Here is a 21,086-nt window from a genome sequence, read left to right on the forward strand (position 1 = left end):
AATTTCTGTCTTGTTCCTGCTTTCTCCATGTGATATGCCTGCTCCCGCTTTGCCTTCCATGATTTTAAGCTTCCTGAGGCCTCCCTAGAAGCTGAGCAGATGTTGGCACTGTGCTTCCCGTAAAGCCTGCAGAACTGTTAGCCAGTTAAACCTCTTCTTTGTAAATTGCCCAGTCTCAAGTATTTCTTCATAGCAATGCAAGAAGAGCATAATATAGGAGATAAGAATATCATCCTCAAAGGGAGTGTTGTAAGTAAATGTTAAGTAGGTAAAATACTTCACAGCATCTGAAAGGCATAAGCAGAATGTATTTGCTATTAGTTGCATCATTTTTTCCCAGCAGTAATTATGATTAAAATGTCCTATTTGCCTCTTTTTGTCAGTGCTTTGATGACTGGCCTTGGGGAGGGTCTGAGAACTAAATGAACAGGGACGACAAATCTCTATCCTAGAGATTTCAAGAAACATTTCTTGACTGGCTGAACAAAGCAGTAGAGGTGGTGAATGAAACAGCCCAAAGATATGGTGGTAGGCACCTGTAATCCCAGCTATTCGGGAGGCTGAGGCAGGAGAATCGCTTAAACCCGGGAGGCAGAGGTTGCAGTGAGCCGAGATCACGCCATTGCACCTCAGCCTGGGCAACAAGAGCAAAACTCCGTCTCAAAAAAGAAAGAAAGAAAGAAAGAAAGAAAGAAAGAAAGAAAGAGAGAGAGAGAGAGAGAAACAGCCCAAATGGAGTATTACTCTAGTGATCACCCACAAGTCCACATCAGACTCCATAGCATCAGACCACCTTCCTCCCAGTATAATGACCCATGTACTTCCTTTTCCCTTTCCCTCTCTTGTGATAGAATTTCCCTTATAACAAGTCACAGGCAGCCCATCCCCGACAGCATTGGCCAGAAAGGCAGCAGGCCTGGAAAACAAATAGCGTGCTATAAATGCTGTACCCAGCAAGTGAGGAGCTGAAGAACAGGAGGAAGTCAGTGAGCTGAAAAGGTGTTTTAATTGTTGCTTCTAGCCAGAGAGGCCTCTAGACAAAGTCCAGTCCTCAGTTTCAATCATATCATACCAGCAAGACTAAAAGGAATCCCCAAAATAAGTAAAGCCGATTCCCATCCTGACACATAAATGCACTGTTACACAGTTCCAGCAACACTACTACAGAGGCGATCTGCAGACTTGTGCCAATTCACAAAGTATTTGCTTTGCCCACGATAAACTGCAGAAACCGAGAATAAGCATTTAGCAATTTTAATTGCAGTTCGATAGTAATTTTATGTGTTGAATCTGTAATAAAAACTTTGTATTTTGTTTTAATTTTTCTAGAAATTCATTCTTACTGCATTTTACAAAAATATTGATCCATGGCAACTAGTCCTTCAGCACAGACAGCTTAAGCACTGTCACAAACCTCTAAATATCTACAAGTGTGAACAAATATCTTTCATAACTCAGCAGAATGCTACCATATAGGCCCTAGCATGTCCCACTCCAAAATGTACAATTAACACCACGGCATTTTTTCTTTTTTTTTGCATGTCACCTTAAAAGAGAAAAAAAAAAAGTCTAATTTTTCTATTCGAAATTTAGTAAAAAGCATTTTTTACTAGGGTAAATTCCAGTCCAAACTTTCAGACTGGAAGTGATCAATGTCCGGAGGGTTTTACTGAAGTGTTGACGCAGACTATAGAGAAGATACTCTGCTTGAATTAGAAGGTATCATAGTAGGGAAAACCCTGAATCTGAGTCAGAAAACCTGGATTCAAATTCTGCTGTCTTTCTGGCCACTGCTGTCAGGGATGGGCTGCCTGGGACTTGGTGAAATTATCACTTACCTAATATCAAAAATTTTTAAAGAACAGGAGAAAGTGGGTGAGCGGAAACAAAAACTTTTGATATTGGCTAAGTGATAATGTCACCTATCCAGTTTCCATAACTATAAAATGTGGAAAGTAAAATTGTCTGCACAATCTATATCCTAAGAGTGTTGTGAAATTCAAGTGAGATGTCTGTGGAAAGTGCCTCCTAAAGAATAAAGTGCTTGGCCGGGCGCAGTGGCTCACGCCTGTAATCACAGCACTTTGGGAGGTTGAGGCAGGCGGATCACAAGGTCAGGAGTTCAAGACCAGCCTGGCCAATATGGTGAAACCCCGTCTCTACTAAAAATACAAAAAAAGAATTAGCGGGGCATGGTGGCACATGCCTGTAATCCCAGCTACTCAGGAGGCTAAGGCAGGAGAATTGCTTGAATCCGGAAGGTGGAGGTTGCAGTGAGCCGAGATTGCACCATTGCACTCCAGCCTGGGTGACAGAGCGAGACTCTGTCTCAAAAAAAAAAAGAATAAAGTGCAGTAGAAGTACATGATGGGGTAAATATTACGAGCTTTCAAAGAGTTGGTAGCCTCAAAGAAAATGGCCCCTATGATATAGTAACAAAGTTGACCAGAATATTCACATTCTTTATCCTCTTAATCAAAGATTTACCGAATTAGAAAATGCTGCCTTCACATCCTTCCCTGTGCAGAAAACACTCTTATTTTCTAATGAATTATGAAGTGTATTTGTTTCCATACCTGCCAGGCATCCAGCACCACAGTGGATACCACCAGGGAGGAAGCAGGAGAGCACACAGTGCCTGTCCTCACAGCTCACAGCTGCAGGGGCAGCCTGGGGCAGCCTCAAGGCACTGTGTGACTTGGCAAGAACTAAAGGACAGCAACTCTGCCCTGTTCTCACTTGTACAGCTACTTGAAGACCCCCTCAAAAGGATACAAACTCAAAAATGTACCATTTCACTGCTGTACGTTAGGCAAAAGAAGATCAGAAAATCATAATGTATTTTAGCTTTATTAAAGACATATTAGACAAACAAGTAGACAAACACATGCTCTATAAAATATACATTCTGATGTGTGACAAAATATAAACAGATACTAAGAAATGACTACACTGAACAATGAATTGGCTTATATCTCTTTTTAGGTACATCTAGTATTAGGGCTGCTCAGACTGGCATTATCCAATAGGGGGAAAAATTAGTAGTGGAAAGTAGAGGGTAAAAATAAGTCTCACCATTGTAAAGAGGACACAGTAAACAGCAAAGAGACATTCCAAGAGTACTTGACCATGTGATGATCAATTTCTCTTTCAAGATAGTTACAGTTCGTAGAAGATCACTTTATCTGAAAACAGGCACAAGTCAAGCTGTTTCTTCACCTTCACCCTATTCCATCTACACACACACACACCCCCTACCTTACTACTGACAAAACCTCCAGATGTTTCACGGGTTTTCAGGGGTTAAGTGCAGCTTATAACATATCTCTTAGTTCCAAACTCGTTACTTTTGTCAATGAACCAGACAATTGTCCAAAAAAGAAAGAAAATCAAGGCTAACTGATGTTGGTTTAGACTGTACTCCAAACGAAACAGTTTAAGGTAGAAAAAGGGGAGAAAAACATCTGCCAACTGTATGGGGAAAGAGATCACATAATAGAAAAGTGAAACATTACTTGCAGGTTGCCAAAAAAAGAATCTTAGCTCAATCTTCTAAGGTTCAACTGTCTTCACAATTACCTCTATAATCTGTATCAAGAAGCAAAGTAAGAAGAGGATGTGGCTAAAATGACAATAAATTTACCTGTTATTCCATTACGCTTCTGGCATTTCTGTGGCTATTAAAATGATTAGAAAAGGCCATGACACACTTGGGTAAAATATTGATATAAAACTGAACACCACAATCTCAACCCCATTCTAATTGTAGTCTCACAGATAAGAAGAAACAAGAATAAAAATTATCAAGAGGGCTGGGCACAGTGCCTCATGCCTGTAATCCCAGAACTTTGGGAGGCCAAGGTGGGTGGATCACTTGAGGTCAGGAGTTCAAGACCAGCCTGGGCAACATGGTGAAACCCCATCTCTACTAAAAATACAAAAATTAGCCAGGCATGGTGCCAGGTGTCTGTAATTAATTCCAGCTACTTGGGAGGCTGAGGCAGGAGAATCGCTTGAACCTGGGAGGTGGAGACTGCAGTGAGCTGAGACCATGCCACTGCACTCCAGCCTGAGCAATAGAGCAAGACTCTGTCTTACAAAAAAAATGTAATCAAGAGTAAAAAAGAGTTTTAATACATTATAGGCTTTTAAATTTGTTAGTATAGTAATGCCACTTATGCTAGTAACTATTTACAGATTTCTTCAGAAGATTAAGCCTAGAATTTCGTGTTTCATGTTCCCAGCTACAACACAGGTCAGACCCCTTTTGTCAACCAAAGCCCAAAATTATCTGGTTTCCTGAAGAGCTCTAAAATGAATACAAAGGACTTAGAAAGGACAAAGTTTTAAGACTATCAGATTGCTTCTGGGGATTTCCAAAGATAAAAGTGAAAAAGACCTTAAAGGTCATCTTGCCCATATTCCATCTCAATGAAGAAATTTCTTAAACACTATTAACAGATGATGATTTAGCTTCTGTATATACCTTTCCACCAAAAAGGCTGATTATTCCATTATCAGATAAATTTATTAAAGAGCCTATACAAAATTTATTAGCAAGTATATAATACACCTCCCTGTGTATAACTCCTGTCTTCTGGAATAGAATTCTTATTTTTTATGACGACCCCTTAGGTAATTAAAGACTTTTAACACATCTCTGTTTTCATAGGGAAATGGGTGACAGAATCTAAATTGCTTGACATCTTAATGTTCCTTTTACAACCTCACAATGGGCGATGTGAAGACAGCTGTTTTTAAACATGAACGTTATTCTGAGGTGGCACTTTAGGGGAACTTGCACACTGGAATGGGTTCCCGCTATTTTTTTCAAGAGAGTAGCTTGTATACTAGGGAAAGTACTGCAGGGTGCGGTGGCTCATGCCTATAATCCCTGCACTTCGGGAGGCCAAAGAGGGGAGACTGCTTGAGCCCAGGAGTTTGTGATCAGCCTGGGCACCAAGGTGAAACCCCATCTCTACAAAAAATACAAAAATTAGCTGGGTGTGGTGGTGCAGCTACTCAGGTGGTTGAAGTGGAAGGATCACTTGGGCCTGAGATATTGAGGCTGCAGTGACGACAGTGAGCCACGATCACACCATTGCACTCCAGCCTGGGTGACACGGTGCAACCCTGTCTCAAAAAAATAAAAAGTTGCAGAGTAACAGAGAGCCAATGGCATAAATGTAGATCCTGTGCCAGTAGGGCACGGAGTTCAAGGAATACTGTCTTTTTTTCCAGGTAGACTTGGAGAATCGGCCTGAAAGGGGGCAAACAAATCAAGAGAATTTATGTATTCCTACTGAAATAAAGTGCTCACTAGGGGGCAGTGGGGAAAGGAGGTATTTCTCTCAGCATTTCAGTTAACCTTGCTTTGCAATATTCCTGATTAGCATTAAGCAGACATGATTCTGCTGGAAGAAATACTCATGGGACACTAATCCTGCTTAGAGGGTTAACATACTGCTTGATCAAAAACATACGCAATAATGAAAAGTTTCAGGAATTCCTTTTCCTAGGGGTGTGTGTGTGTTTATTTAAGATAGGCTCTTCACATTTAAATAGATTGCTGACTAGCTATTTAGGCAAGCTAGGAATATCTAAGAAGGACATCTCAAGCATCTGAGTTGACATAATGGAAAATGACCTGGCTCTTTAGGAGACCAGACTCTGACAGCACTGTCAGTAGAAGGACCACTGCTAGAGCAGAGAGGCAGCACTCCTACACGGGTTTGTTTGTTTAATTTTTTATTTTTTTTTATTTTTTTTATATGGAGCCTCACTCTGTCACCAGGCTGGAGGGCAGTGACACGATCTTGGCTCACTGCAACCTCTGCCTCCTGGGTTCCAGTGATTCTCCTGCCTTAGCTTCCCGAGTAGCTGGGACTACAGGTACGCACCACCACACCCAGCTTATTTTTGTATTTTTAGTCGAGATGGAGTTTCACCATGTTGGCCAGGATGGTCTCAATCTCTTGACCTCGTGATCTGCCCACCTCGGCCTCCCCGAGTGCTGGAATTACAGGCGTGAGCCACCGCGCCCGGCCTCCTACATGAAGTTTTCTAGAGCACTGGCTTACAGGCTGTCATCTGCCCTCTCACACACGACAGCTGATGCTCACTGGCACAGTCTCTGGCAGCCTCGCCCTAACTCCACCTTTTCCATTTAGGAAATCTATCAGAATTTGAGCGAGAGTAATATAATTATAGGGATAACTTTGAATACATTGGAAAGGTGAGTCACAAACTAGTTACAAATTAGTTGTGGTAGACCTGTCAACTCATTCTGATACTCTGGTGTGCTATAAAACCAGCATTCAGACATTCTGCTCTGGAGAGCAATGGGCGGTTTTTCCACTGAGTCAAGATTCTTTACTAACACTGTTTAGAAGCAGAATTTTTTTCTCCTAATGAGTATTTCTTAGACCATTACTCCTGCTATATATAAAGGAAATATATCTGGCTCAAGTCAGAATGAGCAGCATCACTCTTGTTCTACTCGAACAAATGTCACGAAAGCAGCTTTTTATTAAAGTAGCATAATCCTCCTTAGCTCCTGGAGGGAACTACAGATTCATAGAATGTTACAGCTGGAAAGGGCTTTACAGCATCTAGAAAAATGTCCTCAGGCTGGGGGCGGTGGCTCACGCCTGTAATCCCAGTACTGTGGGAGGCAGAGGCGGGTGGATCACCTGAGGTCAGGAGTTCGAGACCAGCCCGACCAACATGGAGAAACCCCGTCTCTACTAAAAATACAAAATTAGCTGGGCGTGGTGGCACATGCCTGTAATCCCAGCTACCAGGGAGGCTGAGGCAGGAGAATTGCTTGAACCTGGGAGGCGGAGGTTGTGGAGAGCCAAGATTGTGCCATTGCACTCCAGCCTGGGCAACGAGAGTGAAACTCCGTCTCAAAAAAAAAAAAAAAAACCAGAAAAAGAAAAATGTCCTCATTTCATAAATGAGAAAATCTAGCCTAGAGAAGAAAAAGACTCACCCTTGATTACAAAGTTAGTAACAAGCAGAGTCAGGAAGCGAACGAGGTCTAAATTCTGAGTCAGTCTAGTACAGACTACACCATAATCTAGTAAGAAAGGAAGAAGAGGGATCGCAGATTGAAGGGACAGGAAATTGTGATCTTTAAGAAGTTCAAAGGCCGGGCGCAGTGGCTCAAGCCTGTAATCCCAGCACTTTGGGAGGCCGAGATGGGCGGATCACAAGGTCAGGAGATCAAGACCATCCTGGCTAACCCAGTGAAACCCCGTCTCTACTAAAAAATACAAAAAACTAGCCGGGCGGGGTGGCGGCTGCCTGTAGTCCCAGCTACTCGGGAGGCTGAGGCAGGAGAATGGCGTGAACCCGGGAGGCGGAGCTTGCAGTGAGCTGAGATCCGGCCACTGCACTCCAGCCTGGGCGACAGAGCGAGACTCCGTCTCAAAAAAAAAAAAAAAAGTTCAAAGTGAAAATGATCAGAGGCTGACATATTAAAGAAAAAGGTGTGGCAGTACTAAACAGCTCAAGAAGGGCTGCTGCCTGTGGATGAACACTTAGGATTGAAAATAAGAATAAATGCTCAACTTTCTGGCAAAAAGTTTTGAGAAATTGTGAGTTTAGAACCCTTGAACAAGAACTTAAAAATAGACATTTAAGTGGCTGAAATTATCTAGTAATACTGGATTTAGAGAAGGGAACTGGACAGCTTGTGTAAGGAAATCTGAAAGCACAAAGAAGGAATTACATTGCATTAGAGTATGAAGTTCTTTATTTACCTAAAGCTCTTTGGTATAGAAATTGAAGAAAACTTTTTGGCTTAATCACTTATACAAAACAAGGACCACTCCAAGGCTTTACAGTATAAAAATTTTGGGGTTGGGCGAGTGGCTCATGCCTGTAATCCCAGCACTTTGGGAGGCCAAAGAGAGCAGATCACCTGAGGTCATGAGTTTGAGACCAGCCTGGCCAACATGGTGAAACCCCATCTCTACTAAAAATACAAAAAAAAAAAAAAAAAAAAAAGTCGGAAATGGTGGTGTGCCTGTAATCCCAGCTACTCGGGAGGCTGAGGCAAGAGACTTGCTTGAACCTGGAAGGCAGAGGTTGCAGTGAGCCGAGATCATGCCACTGCACTCCAGCCTGGGCGACCGAGATGGACTCCATCTCAAATTAAAAAAAAAAAAAAAAAAAAACCAGAATATTTGCATGTTCATCTACTCCCAAGAGCACTCTTCCCTTCTTAAGATATACTGTGCACTGGTAAAAGATTAAAAACAAAACAAACTCAGCTAAGAGGCAATCTTTGGTTTCCTGGTCAATGAAGAACTTCGCTGAAAGAAGATATTCCCATTTAGAGAAAGCACAAAGTGAACACAACTAGAAACAACTAAAACTCAGTCTGGTATTTCCATACTGTGTCATAACAGCCAGACAACTTTCCAGCTGTTCTCCAAGACAGAAAACTCAGATTCTGACAATGAAGAAGATGGATGTGGCCCAGTGCAGAAGTCAGATGGACCAATTGGTTCCAGCAGATTTCTACTCGCAAATAATCTGAGTGATGAAGATTACAGGCTTATGAGTGATAACAATTTGCTAGGCATTATAGGTGAAGTACAGAAGAGTTGCTGAGAAGGTTACAACAAATTAAAGAGGATTCCCCACAAGAATCAGGTGAAAGTAGAGGTGGATAATGTCTAGTACTAGTAATGAGTCTGTAATAAAGTGGCTTACCTCTTTTGAACAAACTGAAAATATGACAGGAACTGAGCAAAGAGAAAACCAAGCTTGGACAGCAGTGAGTCAGAGTAATCCACATAGTGGTAATTTCAGATTCAATGTAGGGATCAATTTTATCCTTAATAATGGAAGGCTGAATACAGCAAATAAATATGCATCATCTGCAAGACTTCCCAGGGGAGAAAATGAGGAAAACAGTCAGAGGAAAAAGTGGGAAAATATGGGTGCAGCACACCAACATGGCACAAGTATACATATGTAACAAACCTGCACGTTGTGCACATGTACCCTAGAACTTAAAGTATAATTAAAAAATAAGAAAGAAAGTGGAAAATCCACAATCTGAGTCAACATTTGCAAGGCCACCCAGGTCAGGTACAAAGTGCGACAGAAGTATTAATGAAAGTTCCACTTACCAGAGGTCAGAGAAGACTGAGAAGCAGGAGGCCAGACCAATGGAGAACTAGAGCGAGAAACAAAAGTAGGTTGCCTCCTAATTCACGGTAAGAAATTTCACAAATATTTCATGACAATACACCATCTCAGACTTTTGAATGACCCCTGGTAAATGAGACAGAGATTTTCTAGAACTCAGCAACATGAGACATTGAGAGAGTAAATAACTGACCCATAGTTGCAAAGTGGGCGTCTTTTTGCAGCTTTTGGAACATGGAATACCTTTCCAGGAGAACATTCTCCAGACACAATCAGAAATGGTGAATCTGGGGCACTGAGACTGAGAAATCCAGTCATAGTCCTGGCTGTGATAGTAGGAAGAGTTCATCATGGAGAATATTTGCCAAGATATAGCACGCCTAAGAGAACCCAGTTAACAACTCCAACACCAAACAACAGTCACTTTAGAAAGTGAACAACGAGGACTCAGAAATAATATTTTCACATTCTGAGCAAGCAGGTGTGAGAACCTATTTCACTACCAACAGAATTCCTATTCACAGAATTTCAAATACTCTTTAATACACCTGTTGCAACTCAAAGAGCATTAAAGCAAATAATGACAAGATGTGCAGACTCAAATACGGACAGTGATAGTGATTTATATCCTAGCGGCTCACCCCAGTCAGAACATGGCAAGAGCAAAGTCACAGATTGAAAGAGATGGTTCTGATATCAGCAACTGTTCTGGCTCCAGGTCATGTCACAGTACTGCTTATGATTCTGACTCAAGTTCTGCAATCTTTAAATCAGCCTCCAGTTTTTGAAGCGTTCATTATACATAAAGTAACAACCCGATCTAACTCACTGGTTTCTGAAGGAATGACTGAACTTTCCTCAATCAATTTCTGTTTCAGTAAAAAAAGAGGGAAGTGGGGAGCGAGAGGGGAAGGAAATGAAAGGAATTTCCAAACGAGTTTTCCTCTAGGTACATACAGCTGTGACAGGACTGCCAGGCTCCGAAAGAACAAGCTTTTTATGTTAGAAAGGGAGTATCACCGAGCACTTTTAAACAGATGGCAAATGACCAGAAGTATGAACCTCTAGGCCTGAAGAAGGCAGTTAATTACACCTAGACTGTGTTTATGTGTATACAATCACTAAGCAGCTGCCTCTATAGATACACTTCTTAACAAGTAAGTTTTTAAAACTTTTTATTTATTTAATTTATTTATTTTTGAGCCAGGTCTCGCTTTGTCACCCAGGCTGGGGTGCAGTGGCTTCACACAGCTCACTGCAGCCTTGATTTCCCAGGCTCAAGTGACCCTCCCACCTCAGGCTCCCAAGTAGCTAGGACAACAACAGCATGCCACAATGCCCAGCTATTTTTTAAATTTATTTTTTGCAGAGACAAGGTCTCACCATGTTGCCCAGCCTGGTCTCAAATTCCTGGCCTCAAGCAATCCTCCCACCTTAACCTCTCAGAATGCTGGGATTACAGGTGTGAGCCACAGTTTTTATACTTTAAATAAAATTTTTAGATATCATTAAATCAAGTTATTTAAAATCTGTGATCTGAGAAGCTACTTGTCAATATTATAACTGAATATTATATATAATTTTGGCATATCAAAAATATTTACATTGCAGCCAACACATATGGTCAATGAATACAAAAATTATTTATAAATGTACATATATTTACAGTGACATCCCTGGGCAATAGGGACAAAAAAAAATTCACAAGAATACAAAAACCTTTGACCTGGTACCAGTTGGTCAAGTCTGGGATTCTTGCCAAAGACCTTGAATATCAAAGCCCCAGTCTCAACTATCTGCCTGAAACCACTGAAGAATCCCAGGCACACTTCCCACAAGGCTCCAAAGTTATTTTTGCTCCTTGGAAGGCAAAGCAGAACATCAAAGTAGTGATGTTTTCTCAGGACCATTCTGAAGACTAGGGCAATCCAGCAGGGTAAGCAGCAATGTGACTCTTCTGACAGGCAGATGCACACTGGGGCACATCCCCATGGAACCATCAGGAAGCACATTTGCCCCGTATCTTCCCTCTGCCGATGCTGCACATTTTTGATGAGCTGTACCCATTTCTGTCAGCTGTTACCATTTCTTCATCAGATATAAGACCAAACAACGCATGGCCCACCTTGGTGCAGTCAGATGCAATCATAAAGAAAGAGTAAAGCAAATGCTGACTTCGGAGTTTCTTCTGAGCTCTGAGGTAGTAAATGCAAAATTAATTAATGAGTCTCTGCCCAGATTTCATCCTGAAGTGGGTTTCATGTGCCTTCACTACCATCTTGAATGTTCCGAGTCCTACTAAAAACAAAACCATGATCCTGTAACCTGTGGCAGGACATGGAAGAAGCGGAACAGTCTGGCTCCAGCCCTGCCAAGCCCTCATTTTGATGAAGTTGTGGTGACTCATGGACTGGCTGCTGGGAAAAAGGAGGATGAGGCAGGCCTAGTTCTCTGTTTATGTTCCAGACGGGCCGCTGCAATGTTTCTGAGAATGAAAGACAAGAATTATCAGTAGTGACTGGTAAAACAATATCCTTTTAGCCAAATCCTCAAAGAAATAAAGATGTTCAATATTCCTGAATAAGGACACTGAAATCAAACACATACAGTCACACGCGCACAAGCGCACCCACCACCCCCACCCACCACCACCACCACCACCCCCACCCACCACCTACCACCCCCCCCCACCCCCAACCACCACCTACCACCCCCCCCCACCACCACCACCACCCCCCCCACCACCACCACCTACCACCACCCCCACCACCTACCGCCACCACCCCCCCCCACCACCTACCACCACCACCACCTCCCACCACCACCACATGGTCTTTCAAATCCCTCTACTTCACAAACCTAACCAATTATTTACTGAGATCATACTATATATCATGTACTTTCACACTGAAATCAAACACATACAGTCACACGTGCGCACGCGTGCACGCGCACACACCACCACCACCACCACCACCAGAACATGGTCTTTCAAATCCCTCTACTTCACAAACCTAACCAATTATTTACTGAGATCATACTATATATCATGTACTTTCACCTGTTATTTTAGTGGTTCTGTTGCCAAAAATTTTTTATTTTTTTTTTGAGATGGAGTTTCGCTTTTGTTGCTAGAGTGCAATGGCGTGATCTCGGCTCACTGCAACCTCCGCCTCCCGGGATCAAGCAATTCTACTGCCTCAGCCTCCCAAGTAGCTGGGATTGCAGGTATGTGCCACCATGCCCGGCTAATTTTGTATTTTTAGTAGAGACAGGCGTTTCTCCATGTTGGCCAGGCTGGTCTCGAACTCCCAACCTCATGTGATCTCTCTGCCTCAGCCTCCCAAAGTGCTGGGATTACAGGCATGAGCCACTGTGCCCAGCCACAAAATTTTTAAATAAAACTCTTTAGACACATGGAAAAGAACTAAAAGACAAAACGGTATCCATATTGTAATGAAAGTTTCATGATAGACAATAATCATTGATTCAGTGCAGCCATTACATCTTTAAATATGTCACAAAATTGTTTTAAAAATAAACGGCCATGGGCCGGGCGCGGTGGCTCAAGCCTGTAATCCCAGCACTTTGGGAGGCTGAGACGGGCGGATCACGAGGTCAGGAGATCGAGACCATCCTGGCTAACATGGTGAAACCCCGTCTCTACTAAAAATACAAAAAAATAAGCCGGGCGAGGTGGCGGGCGCCTGTAGTCCCAGCTGCTCGGGAGGCTGAGGCAGGAGAATTGCGCGAACCCGGGAGGCGGAGCTTGCAGTGAGCAGAGAGCGGGCCACTGCACTCCAGCCTGGGTGACAGAGCGAGACTCCGTCTCAAAAAAAAAATAAAATAAAATAAAATAAAATAAACGGCCATTCCCTTCCAACACCTAGCATGTCAACAATTCTAACAACAAATGATAGCCAAAGGAGCTATATTAAATCAAATTATCTGCACACTGGTTTCAAATACGCATTTCTCATTCTTCTTTAGTACAATAGTGAACTATTTTCCCAAAGACTGTTTACTGAAAATTATATTAACTTCATGGGTGCATTTTGGAAAAAGCTAGCCAAACATTATAAAAACAAATACCCAGAAAAAAAATAGAATCCATGTGAAAAGTAAGCTAGATCAGGGTTTCTCAAGTTTTAATTAATATGCACACAAATAACTTGAGGATCTTGTTAAATGTAGACTCTGATTTGCTAGGTCTGCGCTGGGATCATTCTAACAAGCTCTTAGGTAATGGTGATGCTGATAGTCAATAGACCTGACTTTGAGTAAGAAGCAGCTAGGATACCCTAAGTAAAAAATGGCCAATGCGCCAAAGCACTTTAATTTGCTGATTTCCTTACTTACGGACCAGTTTAAAAATTAAGGCATCCCTAAAGTTAGAAAAAAGATGGACTACATTTCTGGTCCTTCTTAAACCCTTTTTGTGTTAACTCTTCTAAGACATCCAACTTAAAGTGGATTTACTGTTGATGCATTTCTTTCATGAACACTTAATGTAAAGATTAAGAGATTTAACTTCAATAATAATAGTGCTTCAATAATAGTGCTTTCCGGCCGGGCACGGTGGCTCAAGCCTGTAATCCCAGCACTTTGGGAGGCGGAGACAGGCGGATCACAAGGTCAGGATTTTGAGACCATCCTGGCTAACACGGTGAAACCCCGTCTCTACTAAAAATTACAAAAAACTAGCCGGGCGAGGTGGTGGGTGCCTGTAGTCCCAGCTACTCGGGAGGCTGAGGCAGGAGAATGGCCTGAACCCGGGAGGCGGAGCTTGCAGTGAGCCAAGATCTGGCCACTGCACTCCGGCCTGGGCGACACAGCAAGACTCCGTCTCAAAAAAAAAAAAAAAAAAAAAATGGTGCTTTCCTCTGACCTGTAACCTCTTTGGAAGACTTTAATCTCTTAAGAACAACAGGCCGGGTGCAGTGGCTCAAGCCTGTAATCTCAGCACTTTGGGAGGCCGGGACGGGCGGATCACGAGGTCAGGAGATCAAGACCATCCTGGCGAACACGGTGAAACCCCGTCTCTACTAAAAAATACAAAAAACTAGCCGGGCGAGGTGGCGGGCGCCTGTAGTCCCAGCTACTCGGGAGGCTGAGGCAGGAGAATGGCCTAAACCTGGGAGGTGGAGCTTGCAGTGAGCTGAGATCCAGCCACTGCACTCCAGCCTGGGCAAAGAGCGAGACTCCGTATCTTAAAAAAAAAAACAAAAAACAGAGACTGGGTGCAGTGGCTCATACCTGTAATCACAACACTTTGGGAGGCTGAGGTGGGTGGATCACCTGAGGTCAGGAGTTCAAGACCAGCCTGGCCAACATGGTGAAACCCTGTCTCTATTTTTAAAAAATACAAAAAATTAGCCAAGTGTGGTGGTGGGCACCTCTAATCCCAGCTACTTAGAAGGCTGAGACAGGAGACTCGCTTGAACATGGAAGGCGGAGGTTGCAGTGAGCCAAGATCGTGCCATTGCATTCCAGCCTGGGCGACAGAGCGAGACTCTGTATCTAAAAAAAAAGCGAGCATATCTTAGACACTTTCACAGATGGTTCTGGCAGGAGTAAATGATCTAATGTGGGACATGAAGTAAAATGTGGGACATGAAGTAGTAAATGCAAAATTAATAAGTCTCTGGCCAGATTTCATCCTGAAGAGAGTTTCATGTACCCTCACTACCATCTTGAATGTTCCAAGTCCTACTAAAATCAGAAGCATGATCCTGTAACCTGTGGGACATAATCGAACGTGGGACATTAGATCATTCACTCTGGCCGGGCGCGGTGGCTCAAGCCTGTAATCCCAGCACTTTGGGAGGCCGAGACGGGCGGATCACGAGGTCAGGAGATCAAGACCATCCTGGCTAACCCGGTGAAACCCCGTCTCTACTAAAAAATACAAAAATCTAGCCGGGCGAGGTGGCGGGCGCCTGTAGTCCCAGCTACTCGGGAGGCTGAGGCAGGAGAATGGCGTGAACCCGGGAGGCGGAGCTTGCAGTGAGCTGAGATCCGGCCACTGCACTCCAGCCTGGGCGACAGAGCGAAACTCCGCCTCAAAAAAAAAAAAAAAAAAAAAAAAAAAAGTTAGATAATTCACTCCTGCCAGAACTATCCCCAGGAGTATCACAGTATACTTTGCCTTCCTCTGGAAACCTGTAGTTCTCACCTCCTACCGTATCTTTGTTTTTGTTGTTTTCAGACAGAGTCTCACCTTGATGTCCAGGCTGGAGTGCAATCACTCAATCTCAGCTCACTGCAAACTCCGCCTCCCGGGTTCAAGTGATTCTCCTGCCTCAGCCTCCCAAGTAGCTGGGATTACAGGCACCCACCACCATGCCCAGCTAATTTTTTATTTTTTTAGTAGAGATGGGGTTTCACTATGTTGTCCAGGCTGGTCTCGAACTCCTGACCTTGTGATCCACCCGCCTCGGTCTCCCAAAGTGCTGGGATTACAAAAGTGAGCCACTGCACCCAGCCGGACCTCCTACCCTATTCCAGTGCTCCTGCATGTCAGGCTGACAGAAGGATGAAAGCTGATGAAAAGCTTGGATGGACAGGAAGACATGCTCAGCATTACTCTCCATGATCTAGAAAGAGTTTTGTTTCAAATGCCAAGTGGTTATCAAATGCCTAATCTATACAGTATAATGTATATTTCTTTTCCTGGGCCATGTGAGACAGGGGACACAAGCCCAAAACTGCATTCTCACTTATGACCTTGATCGTACCTCATAGAAGAAAACACCCGCCAAGTGAAGCTGAGATTAAATGTTTACCTACTAGAACAGCAACAAAACAAAACATGTTCGCTTGAACCTGCGAGGCAGAGGTTGCAGTGAGCCGAGATCACGCCACTGGACTCCAGCCTGGGCGACAGGGCTAGAATACATCTCAAATTTAAAAAAAAATCTTCTCAGTAGGCCAGGCACGGTGGCTCATGCCTGTAATCCCAGCACTTTGGGAGGCCAAGGTGGGCGGATCACCTGAGGTCTGGAGTTCGAGACCAGCCTGAGCAACATGGAGAAACCCCATCTCTACTAAAAATACAAAATTAGCTGGGCATGGTAGCACATGCCTGTAATCCCAGCTACTCGGGAGGCTGAGGCAGGAGAATTGCTTAAATCTGGGAGGCGGAGGTTGTGGTGAGCCGAGATCGCATCATTGTACTCCAGCTTGGGAAACAAGAGTGAACCTCCATTTCCAAAAAAAAAAAAAAAAAAAATCTTCTCAGTAAAAACCATCACCAAATTATGCCGAAATTTTATTATTACTATTTTTTGGAGACAGAGTCTCACTCTGTTGCCCAGGCTGGAGTGCAGTGGCACGATCTCGGCTCACTGCAACCTCCATTTCTTGAGCTTAAGTAATTCTCATGCCTCAGCCTCCTGAGTAGGTGGGATTACAGGCGCCCGCCACCACACCTGGCTAATTTTTGTATTTTTAGTAGAGACGGGGTTTCACTATGTTGGCCAGGCTTGTCTCAAACTCCTGACCTCAAATGATCCACCCGCTTTGGCCTCCCCAAATGCTAAAATTACAGGTGTGAGCCACTGTGCCCAGCCCCCCATATTTTATTCTTTATTTAAATAAAGATGGGAGAAAAATTAATACCCTATATGATACCGGGTGTGGTGGCTCACACCGGTAATCCCAGCACTTTGGGAGGCCAAGGCAGGCAAATCACATGAGGTCAGGAGATCATGACCAGCCTGGCCAACATGTTAAACCCCATCTCTACTAAAAATACGAAAATTAGCTGGGTGTGGTGGTGCACACCTGTAGTCCCAGCTTCTTGGGAGGCTGAGGTACGAGAATTGCTTGAACCGGGAGGCAGAGGTTGGAGTGAGCTGGGATTGCGCCACTACATTCCAACCTGGGCAACACAGCGAGACTCTGTCTCAAATAAATAAATATCCTGTATGAAACGTTTTTGTGTGTGGTCTCTCAATTTTTAGTAGTGTGATCTTGTTACCCCCACAAAAGTTGTTTCCATCCTATAGATGAAGACTTCTTTGTAACTCTAGTATGTAGAAATCTCTGGCTATAGTTTACACCATTTAACAATGGCCAGTTACTCCTATATACCAATCCGTTTGCTTCCTGTCAAATGAGAGCACTACCTATATGACAGAAGGAAGAGTCAATTAGACGAAAGTAAAAACAAAATAACAACAAAAATGCATCCCTTACCACCACTCATCGGTGTGGACGGAAGTTTCTTCTCACTTATCCTCTCATGGTTGGTGGGAAAGGCAGATGGCTCTCCGTCAGCTGACGATATCAGGCTCTCTAGGGCAGTAGTATCCTGGGGAAGATGAGCTAAATATGTCTCTTTAGGCATCTGGACCATGAGGCTCGACAGTGTCTGATCAAGAACATCCTCCTCAGCAATATAGGTGTATGGACAGTATTCTCGGGTCCTGGAGTAGATGTTGGCATTGTCATAACAATCTGAGCAAATCACCCGGGTACCAGTGCCACCTAATAACAAGAAAATAAATATCTTTCTGGTAAGGAATTATTTTTTGCCAATCATCAGTTTTCTTCAGCGGTTGTCATCATCATTGCTAGCATGTATTGAGCACTTAATTTATAAAGTAGGTGAAGTTTCAAGCCCTTTCTGTGAATTGATTCATTAATCCTCACAACATCCTTATGAGGTAGGTATTATTATTATCCCCACTTTACAGACAGGGTAAACTATAGCACAGAGAAGTTAAGTAACTTAACCAAAGTCATACTGCCAGAGTGAGGAGCAGAAACAGCCATTCTGGCTCCAGAGCCCATGCTCTTGAAAACTACACTGAAACATCTCTATCGTGGATGGATAGATCATGCCCAAATCAAGGGAGCAAGATAAGGCTGGTACTGTGCAACAAGACACATGCTTGGCTTAAGCAAACTAAGTCAGAGAATAAGGAGTTATGATGACTTCACTTCATGAAAAACCATGTTACTTTCATGAGTCAAGAGGTTAAGTAACACCAATTGCTACAAGCATCCCTAGAGAAAGCTTCTGACAATGAGGAGTCCTGCCTGACAAGTACATGGTTGACAGAAGTATAGGTTTAATAATGAACTCCCTGGATTATTATGTGCTTTGAAAACTGAATGATGAAGGAGAGAAGAGAGAGTGAGAAATAGAGTGAGTCACTTATTCAAAATCATGCAACAGGCTAGGAGCACTGGCTCACACCTGTAATCCCAACACTTTGGGAGGCCGAGGCAGGTGGATCACCTGAGGTCCGCAGTTTGAGACCAGCCTGGCCAACATGGTGAAACCCTGTCTCTACTAAAAATACAAAATTAGCTGGGCGTGGTGGTGGGTGCCTGTAATCCCAGCTACTCGGCAGGCTAAGACAGGAGAATCACTTGAACCTGGGAGGCAAAAGTTACAGTGAGCTGAGATGGCGCCATTGCACTCCAGCCTGGGTGACAAGAATGAAACTCTGTCTCAAAAAAACAAACAAAATCACGCAACAGAATGTTAGAACTGGAAGAGAGTGAAAAGTAATTTAGTTTAACCCAGAAAGCAGTGTTATTTCCCACATATTTCAAAGAATAGACTTTTAAGTATTCTTTTAAAAGTCAGAAATGCTGGCGACATACGGTGGCTCACGCCTGTAATCCCAGCACTTTGGGAGGCCAAGGCAGGCAGATCACAAGGTCAGGAGTTCAAGACCAGCCTGACCAATGTGGTGAAACCTGTCTCTACTAAAAATACAAAAATTAGCCGGGTATGGTGGCACGCACCTGTAATCCCAGCTACTCGGGAGGCTAAGGCAGAGGAATTGCTTGAACCTGTGAGGTGGAGGTTGCAGTGAGCTGAGATTGTGCCACTGCATCTGGCCTCGGTGACAGAGTAAGACTCTTTCTCAGAAACAAGAAAAGAGTCAGAACTACTATATTTTTCATGAAAAGCCAAAATAAAATCCCATTTATCAATTAGATAAAGTTCTGTTGACACTCAGTCTAAAAAAGTATCTGAAGAAATGGAATATATCTTTCATTTGTATAGTATTTGAAGTACCACAAAGATTTGTTGAAAAGATCTGTGAGAATCTTGGGGGAAGTGCTTTACAAACTATTGTTTCTTTGTTTAAAAATTAGAAAAGTAAAGTTCAGATCTTAAGTAACTAGTTCATGGTTACAGAGCTGGAAAAAGGAAGAAGTATCAGTCAAACCCAATTCTTCTGTCCCTTAATTCATTCAGTTCTGTCACTCCCTATGGGAGTGAGGGTATGAAAAGGGTGGAGGGAGAAGAGCTCTGTGTATGGGTACGCATCTCTACATGTTGGGATGTAGGTTCATTTAATTAGAGAACTCTTTACATCTCTCTGATATATGCTGAGAACCAATGCTACCCTTTGTTGATTTTTTTAGAGGTAGGGAGTCTTGCTGTGTTGTCCAGGCTAGGGTACAGTGGCTATTCATTGGTGTGCTCACAGCATGATATAGTCTCAAACTCCTGGCCTCAAGCGATCCTTCTGCTTCAGCCTCATGGATAGATGGGACTACAGGCGTGCCACCATGCCTGGCTCTTAGATACCCTTTAAACTTTACTGAATGTCTACCTGTCAGGAAGAGAAACCAGCTTTCCTTGGATGTGGTCTGAAGGATGCCCCCGCCTGAAAAGGGTAAGAAAGAGATACCTGAAAAAAGTTTCCAGAACATCCCTTTCCTATAATTACACAAGTTTGGGAGCCTCTGCTGTGTACTCTAATCTCTTGTTTAATGTGTTTCTCCACTCTGTAAGATGATTTTCTTATCCTGTTAAGACTTCAGTCAATTTTCATCCTATTTTGCATGTGGCTAAATGCTTTCATTAGGTATCTTACTTTAAAATATTGCTTCAGATTAATGGAGAAACTACACACTGAAAAATAAACTCAATAGATGAGGCTGAAATTGTAACCATAAACAACAGAGTCATTACCATCAGTGCCTTTGTGTATATATCCATTGGCAGGAGGCATAAGTTGCTGGTGACTGCCTGCCTCAGAGTTGCTGTAGCCTTCCTGTGGCTCAGACAGCGTTCCTTGGGAAGACAAGTAGCTGGGAATGTCTGCAGGCAGATTGAGCTCCTCTGCAAAAGAGACATTTTTAACTCTCAAAGGTAGGCAGTTGAAGTCAACACTCAGAAGACTGTTTTGCAAATGTGTTCCACTTGGATACTATTAGCAAGAAAAACTGTATGTACCTAGGACCCCGACAGCTCTTGGTACTTCCCCTAAAACTATTTCTCACTAGAATTCTTCTCAAAGTTTCACCAAAAGAAACAAAACCTAAAGGTTGAAATCTTATCTACTGCCACACTTTCATAATCTATCTGACTAGATTTCTTTTCTACTGCCACACTTTCATAATCTATCTGACTAGATTTCTTTTCTACTGCCACACTTTCATAATCTATCTGACTAGATTTCTTTTCTTGCAGGATTTCAGGGTGAGAGGTGTAAAAGACTGACCTCAACAATCCAGTTTGATATTCAAGGGAAAAAAAAGAGAGACTGATCTCAATCGCAAGGGATCCATTCTTCTTTACAGCAAAATTATGATGAAAAGGAGCCTTTGCCATTAAAGAGAATGCATCTGTAATGCATTTTTAAGAGTCAAGTTTGGCCAGGCATGGTTGCTCACGCCTGTAATCCCAGCCCTCTGGGAGGCCAAGGCGGGCAGATCATAAGGTCAAAAGATTGAGATCATCCTGGTCAACATGGTGAAACCCCGTCTCAACTAAAAACACAAAAATTAGCTGGGCATGGTGGCACACGCCTGTAGTCCCAGCTACTTGGAAGGCTGAGTCAGGAGAATCGCTTGAACCCGAGAAGTGGAAGTTGCATTGAGCCGAGATCATGCCACTGCACTCCAGCCTGGCAACAGAGTGAGACTCCATCTCAAAAAAAAAAAAA

The 21,086-nt window shown here is 43.2% G+C and overlaps 1 protein-coding gene across 4 annotated transcripts in view; it reads right to left on the reverse strand.

Moving 5' to 3' along the window:
- Positions 1-2,834: 2,834 nt before the first annotated feature.
- LRIG2 (leucine rich repeats and immunoglobulin like domains 2) overlaps positions 2,835-21,086 on the reverse strand; it is a 196,273-nt gene continuing 178,021 nt past the window's right edge. For all 4 annotated transcript variants that reach the window (XM_073008473.1, XM_037998082.2, XM_007977521.3 and 1 more), the window contains 3 exons: positions 20,111-20,260; positions 17,365-17,655; positions 2,835-11,650 (listed from right to left, as the gene is read on the reverse strand). In XM_073008473.1, the coding sequence (XP_072864574.1) occupies positions 11,424-11,650; positions 17,365-17,655; positions 20,111-20,260 (668 nt within the window). In that variant the 3' untranslated portion in view covers positions 2,835-11,423. The remainder of the gene's footprint in view (positions 11,651-17,364; positions 17,656-20,110; positions 20,261-21,086) is intronic.

This window comes from Chlorocebus sabaeus, chromosome 20, assembly GCF_047675955.1.
Source record: "Chlorocebus sabaeus isolate Y175 chromosome 20, mChlSab1.0.hap1, whole genome shotgun sequence".
NCBI lineage: Eukaryota > Metazoa > Chordata > Mammalia > Primates > Cercopithecidae > Chlorocebus > Chlorocebus sabaeus.